This window comes from Hipposideros armiger, unplaced genomic scaffold, assembly GCF_001890085.2.
Source record: "Hipposideros armiger isolate ML-2016 unplaced genomic scaffold, ASM189008v1 scaffold_152, whole genome shotgun sequence".
Classification (NCBI taxonomy): Eukaryota; Metazoa; Chordata; class Mammalia; order Chiroptera; family Hipposideridae; genus Hipposideros; species Hipposideros armiger.
In genome coordinates, this window is record NW_017731502.1 from 2,680,620 (window position 1) to 2,687,793 (window position 7,174).

Consider the following 7,174-nt stretch of genomic DNA (forward strand, 5'->3'; position numbering starts at 1 on the left):
GGTTTTGACCGGCTCTGCCCATGATATGCTATGTGACCTCGTTTCTTCCCCAGCAAGAGCCAAACAAGTGGAAAAGTCTGGTGAGTAGGAGCTCCGAGAACCCCTGGAGATCAGGTCCGGAGCAGTGGCTCTGATGGAAAAAGTGTTTTCCCTCTGATGTTTCCTGTTGTATTCAAATCGGGTAACAATGGGGGAGGGGCCGAAGGTGGTCCCTGAGATCCCAGCGGCTTGAGCTCACTGGAAGGGCAGAAACCTCCTTGGCTGGACCTGTGGACCATGGACAGGGATCTGAGTGACGAGGACAGTAAGTACCGCAGGGAGGGCGTGGGGCAGCCACCTCGGGAGCCGGCACTGAGCTAAACCTTCCCTCTGCCCTCAGTGCCATCTGAGGTCCTGCATGTATGCTGCTGAGAGCATCCTTTCCTTCCTTCCTTTCTGTGCAAAGCCCATTTGCAGCTTGCAGGCTGTTCTTCCATTATGTGCCTCTGAGCATCAGAGGAGGATGGTAAAAACCTAAGATGAGAGCTTTTCTCCCTAACGATGGTAACGCAGTCTAAGTCTTAACATTCTTGAGCCTTCCTTTCTCTAGCTGAGTCTCTCTCCCTCCAACCCCAGAGTCAAATGCAAGTGTGGCTGTCAGGATTCTTATTCCAATCACGGTTGGGTTTGGTTCTTAGACGAGACTAATTTTAAATAAGTGCCACGAAAGGTTTTTACTCATGGCCTCTTTCTAGCAAAGAACTCACTTGTTCATTACCGCTCCAGAAACAGCCCGAGTGACCCCATCCTATCATTACAGGGACAGGAATACAATGGACTCGAAGGACCATATAAAGAGATGAAGAAGGAAATGGTATTTTAGGAAGAAATGTGCTATGTTCTTAAAAAGGATATTTTTGATCCTGAATTTGGAACGGGCAATGTGGTAGAGTAGCAGATTGGGAATTGGGAGGCTAGGGTTCAAGTCCTGGCTCTGCTATTAATTGGCGGTGTGATCTTGGGAAAGTCACTTAACCTCTCGAAGCCCCATTTTCCCCATCTATAAAAGGAGATTGGGTCAGGACTTCTTCATTTGAGGACCATGAAGAAGGTGTGGGTAAAATGTATGAATGTGCTTTTGTGTGTGTGTGTGTGTGTGTGTGTGTGTGTGTGTGTGTGTGTGTGTGTGTTTGTTTTGTTTTTTGTGGTGTGGCACCACAGATTTCATTTGAATCCCAGGGAGGCCCATGACACTAGTACATTGTCACAGTTACTGAACTTGGTGACTTTGAAGGTCCTTCGAGGGTTCAACACTCTTTATTGTCTTCAATGTTGTTATCTCAAAGCTTTAAACTTCAGAGCCAAAGTGGGATATAAAATAAACACATCCTAATCTTAGAGCTCAATTTAAATTCTTTTTCACATTGAAGTAGAAGACTGTATGGAGATATGTTAGCATGTGATTGAGGAGGACTTTATCTGATATATTGGAAATTATGTACCCATAGTCTTATTTTAATAAGCTTCTACTAACATTCAAATGCAAGATTTCCTCTTCAAAGCACTGCTCATTAGCAGTCTTTCAGTTTATATTTGGAGTTTCTCTTAGGAGAAACTGGCTGGGTCATATCTCCATTCAAGTCCAAGCTGTGCCTCCTAATTGCTGGATGACTTGCAGTCACTTAACCTCTCTTGTCATCTTGCAAAATTAGTAAAGGATTAATTGGATGTAAAGTGCTGAAAACACTCCTCAGTCCAGAGTAGACATGGATTAAATGTTGACTCTAGAAAATGATCAGATTTTGTCCCCAGAGTTTTAAAATTAAGCTGCTATTAGCAGAAAATATTATTATCTGTGATGTTTCTATTGTGGCATTATCCTTTTGGTAAGCAAGTGAGAGCAAAATGAACTCTAGTCCCATTAACATTCTAAAAACCCTGATTTTGTCATAGGGTCACCGTACATCTTGATCTTTAATACAGTCGAACCTCAGGTCAGCACTTAGGGGTACTGCAAGGTACGGGATCGTCCAGAAAAGTTTTTAGAAACTAAGTTGATGAACTCTGGAACTATGTACATTTTTCTCCAGGTTTCAGACTAATTGCTATGGGAGTTTCATAGCTTAAACATCCCTTCTTAGGTGAAAGATCGCTACCCACTTTTCCTGTTGAGTTATGCTTCCCAGTCACCGTGTTGTCCCTTCGATTTTTAATCTATAATGTGGGCAGCTTCAGAGAGAGAATATCTTCTTCCAGTGACACACTGGTCCCACACTTTGGGACCAAAGCTGGAATGCATAGGGACATTCTGGAATGTGGCACCCACATGGAAGTCACCTTAAAGATCATTTCACACTGCCACGGTCAAGTACTGGGATGCCTCTGACAGCATCACCGACTAGAGGCAGCGTCTGCCAGCACTGGCCGGGGCACCTTCAGTGGGGGCTGGTCCCCCTTCCACAGCTGACACCATCACATGTTCCTTCCTACATTGAGTTGATATCTCTTTCTCTGAAGCTTCTATTCTTTGGTTTTGATTCTACCCCCAAGGTTACTCAGAGCATGACTGTTCCCTGTTTAAAATAAGAACCCTTCAGAGTCTTTTTTTTCTCTAGCTTGACCAGGTCCTGTTTCTTCAATGGTCCCAGCTGCAATGTGCTTCTAATCACTCTTCTCTTAGAGGGAGATGTTCTAGCACAGAGCTGAAGAGGAAAACTCCCCTTCCTTATTCTAAAAACCATAGCTTTTGTAATAAAACTTCTTTTGTTACAGACTAAAACCCCTCCCAGAAATGGTAAACAGGAGCCTTTTCAAGTAAGATGGAATGCAGCTAGAGCCCCTGGTAATTTTAGGAGGGGGCTGTTCTGGTCCAGGACCATAGGACCTAGGTGGCACCTTCTTATTCCTGGACATTGGTCCCTAGGCAGGTGGGGGCAGTGATTCGAGGCCACAACATTGTCACCATCAGTGACTAGTGCTGAAGAGATGGGACTTTCTCTTTGGCATCTGGACCCCTAAGGCTTATTCATTAAAGTGTCCCCTCACCCCAGCTCTGAGTTGGAGATCTGACAGTGGGTCTGAAGCTATCACTGGAACTTGGTGAGAAATGATGTTGAACTTCCTGTCAGGGGCCCAGCTGCCAAGAGCTTGGTGACTGACTATAGGGCCTTAGCATTTTGACACATCCCTTAGGATGGAGGCACAGCCGCCAGGAATGCAGGCCTCCCTGACAGGTTGGCCCTGGCTTCATAGGGTCTTTCCTGCAGGCCGCCATATTTCTGGAAGGGGATTGTGGGTCTGGAAACTCCCAATGGAAAGATACAGTATCCCTTTTGGGGAGTAAGAAATAAAAACTTTAATGCAATCATATCACAGCTTAGAGAAGGTCCCCTGAATTTGCTTGTAGAGCTCTCTCTTATCCATTGCACCTCTCAGTGGACTCCCTGAGCCCTATTTTAGGAAAAGGGTATCAAGGCCCTAAAAAGTTAAGTGAGTTTCCCCTAAGACTCCACAGCAGGCTAGCTACTCTAGGCTATGCTCATGACCTACCTTCAAGGTGTTCAAAGTCTAGTGGGGGAGGCAGACCCCAAACTGGTATTTTACACATAATAATTCTTATAAGGCCATTTGGCAAAAGCAATGATAGAGATTGGAACCGAGTACCAAGGGCACAGAAAAGGGGAGCCATGCTCAGGTCAGCTTTGCAGGAGGTGAGGTCTGGGCTGAGTTAGGCTGAACCGGGCGATGGGGGTCCATGGGCAGGAACCGCTAGAGCGAGGGCTGGGAGAAATGGCACGGTATATGTGTGAGGGTAAGTGCCAACCTCAGCGTCATGAAGTGACAAGTCACCTCTGGAAAGGAGAGGCAGAAATCCCAGCCCCCACGTGGACCTGTCTTGGCCTGATGGTACTTCCTACAAAGCATGAGTTACACATCCCGGCTAATTGATGACGTATTATAACATTTGCTGCATTGTCTCTTGGCACACCAGAGGGGGCCGACACAACTCCAAGGAAAACTTCCAGGTCTTCTTCCCCCCATTTCTCTAAATGTTGGTGTCACTCACATGGTGGGCATTATATTGTTCCCCCAAATGTTTTCTCAGTGGCCTGCACCTCAAAACTCCCACACTTCTCTTTCAAATCTTAAGCAAACTTATCACTCTCACTCTCCCCGTTTTTGCTCTGTTCTTTATTCTCACCAATTCGCTGTCCCCAGTCAGCAGTCTTCCCTCCTCTCACCCTGCCCTGACAACACAGGAAGGCTTTTGTCCCATCACATGAGCAGACTCTTGTCTGCTCCCTGTCCCACAGGTGATATACGGCCTCACCTGCCAGGTTGAGGAGCTTCAGTGTTAGCTGTGGGCCGTAGTGAGCCAATGCAGGCTTTCTGGTCGTGCTAGGAGGGCCTTTACATAGTATAGGCAGTTGTTTGTTCTTCTTGGCAAAACAAGACTTCTTCCCTTTATCTTATAGTCACCTGAATCTCCCTCTCTCTCTTATTTTAAATAGTGGTAAAGTACACATAACATGACACGTGTCATCTTAACTATTTTTAATGTGCTGTTCAGTGGCATTAAGTGCATTCACATTGTTGTGTAGCCATCACCACCACCTACCGCCAGAACCTTTTCATCTTCCCAAACTGAAACTCTGTCCCCATTAAACACCAACTCCCCGTTTCTCCTCCCCCCTGCTCCTGGAAAGCACCATTCTACTTCCTGCCTCTCTGACTTGGACCACCTGACTCTCTCAAGAATAATTCAAATCACAAGGCATTTATGTGCACCACCTGTATGCAAGAAGGGTGTGGGGAGTGCTTCCCTGTCAAAAAGGGGCTATCACACCTGTTGAAGGAGATAAGATAAATAAAAGTAAAGCAAGATGGCAGGGGGTAACTGCTTGAGCAGAGAGGTGGCACCGTTTCGGTGCTTTTCAGATCATTAATCTGGAATCAGGGGCAGAAGACGTGGGCTCTGTTTATCCTCTGAAATAAAGGGAATGGCATTTTAAAAGAGAAAGTTAAGAGGTTATCCATTAATTATGCCTTTCTCTAGGAGAAAAATTCCTTTCTGTACAAATGAAAAATACTTGGCGGCTGGTGAGCAGAAACCCTACTTTGGTAACACTTTGTAAAGCTTTCTCAGCAGCCACCTGATGCCATTTGCATGGAGTAGGTGCATAGGGTGTTCAGCTAAGTGGTAAGGCCACTGGGCTTGGAGTTAGGACCTGAGTTCTGAGTACTATTTCTGTCTGAGCTGTGAATGTCTGAGCTCCTTGCCTCAGATTGCATCTCCAGCTTCAACTTGATCTTCTGCAAAATGGGGGAAAACAGTGGTTGTCATGGAGTGCAGAAGAGATCCGTCCCTTTGTGAGCCACAGGACACAGTGCACGTGTTAGGGTGGGGTGGTCAGCTGGACAACTGCCCTGGAACTCAGCCCTCACACCATGGAGACAGTGACGCGCCTGGTGGCCCCCTTCGGAGTGCCTCACGCTGGGCATCACACAATGCCCAGTGAAGTCCGCGTTCCTGCTGCGCCTGATGAGATCTGCACAGGAAATGACGCATCGGCCTATAGTTCAGCCAAGAGTCCTTTATTTTTGTACATAACATAATGGTGAGATTAATTTAGTTCTGACGAAGGGCGACTGCCCCGGGAGGTCAGGGTGGCTCCTGTTTGATGGATGGGGCTCTAGGTTTCCCACCTCTCATTCTCCCCCACTTCCTGCCCCTTTGTTTGATTTCTAGCAGGACCTAGCAGGCATATGGCATTTCCCTGTCTTGTCGTGGAGGACGGTGTCGATGCCCTCGCTGACCCAAGGCTTCTGGATGGGCGGGAACCGTCCCGGGAGAGAGGGCTGTGATGGCCTTGCCCTCCTTTCTGTGCTTGACATTTTCACTCTTGTCTCCTGGCTTAAAGGAGCATGAAGAGAAAGGAAAACCTCCCCTCCTCAGGTCCATGGCAATGATTGAGCATTTATTAAATGCCAGGCTTGGGGCTAAGAGCTCTGTGCACAATGCCTCATTACACGGGCACTTATATCACCCACTCTTTCACAACTGGGGGAGTTGAATTCTGCAGAGATGTGTGGCTGGCATAGTGTCACGTATTACATGGCGCAGCTCCAGTGGATTAGCACCCAGGTTCCTAATGACTGAGTCTCGGGATTCCAAGTCCAGTCACCCTGGCTACAGTCCAACTCTGACCTTCACCTTTAATTCTGATTGCTGGGCTCATGGGAGCTGCAACGAACATGCAAAGGCCCTGGTCCCAGAAAGGTTCAAACTCCAGCTTCCACCTTTCTGACCTCCCTCAAACCCATCCACGCAGGTGAGTGTCGAGGTCGGGGTAGGCAAAAAATAGCGCAAGGGCCAAATCTGACCCACGGCCTGTTTTTGTAAAGTTTTATTGGAACAAAGCCACACTTGTTCAATTGTGTATTGTCTGGCTGCTTTGAGGCCACATGGCCAAGTTGAGTAATTGAGACAGACTACTTGGCCCACAAAACCTACAGTATTTACTACCTGACTATTTATATAAAATGTTTGCCAGTCCCTGGGTCACCGGTGGCTAAAATAGCTTAGAATGCTAATAAGCTCATTAGAAACAAAACAATATTGGGAACCAAGGCATGCATAATAATCCCATGTGATCATATTGGGGACTTCGGTACCCATTGGCAGGCCTCAGTTTGAAGCTTTGGGACGATGTCACTTTGTATCACACCTGTGTCTATTCTGGCTCTCTCACCTGTTTCTGAGTAGAATCATTTGCTTACAGAGATAAATTTTCCTGCTAAGATAGGCACTCTCTATCTACATCTGCAAACGTTCTTCTATTTCAGCTTTCTTTGTAAGTTTCCTGCAAGGAGAAAGAACCTTAGAGATGCATATGTGTTTCTTATTGTCAGAGGACAAGGACATTTCTAATTTGAGGGAGTGGTAGGACGGGTTTGTTCATTTGTCTTAATGTCACTCTCCTACCCTTCGCTGTTCTTGGCTACCTGTTTCAGGATTTCAGGCTTTTTCACCTCGTGCCATCTTCACTTCCCGACAACCTAGGCTGCTCGAATTTAGAAAAAGATCTGCGTATTCTTCTAGCCTCTGTTTTTATTAAACTTGAAAGGACGGACATATTATTTTTACTTTTGTGGAGATCAAAGGCTATAAGCTTTAAAGAGGAGGGAGAGAGAG

General features: G+C 46.4%; 1 protein-coding gene across 4 annotated transcripts in view; it reads left to right on the plus strand.

The window, feature by feature from the left end:
• The first annotated feature begins 242 nt into the window (after positions 1–242).
• Positions 243–7,174, plus strand: part of SSUH2 (ssu-2 homolog) — a 25,831-nt gene continuing 18,899 nt past the window's right edge. For 2 of the 4 annotated variants that reach the window (XM_019651036.1, XM_019651039.1), the window contains exon 1: positions 253–304. In XM_019651036.1, coding sequence (XP_019506581.1) covers positions 277–304 — 28 coding nt within the window. In that variant the 5' untranslated portion in view covers positions 253–276. Of the gene's footprint in view, positions 305–7,174 lie in introns of all 4 variants that reach the window. The other 2 variants (XM_019651038.1, XM_019651040.1) reach the window with 2 other exon arrangements.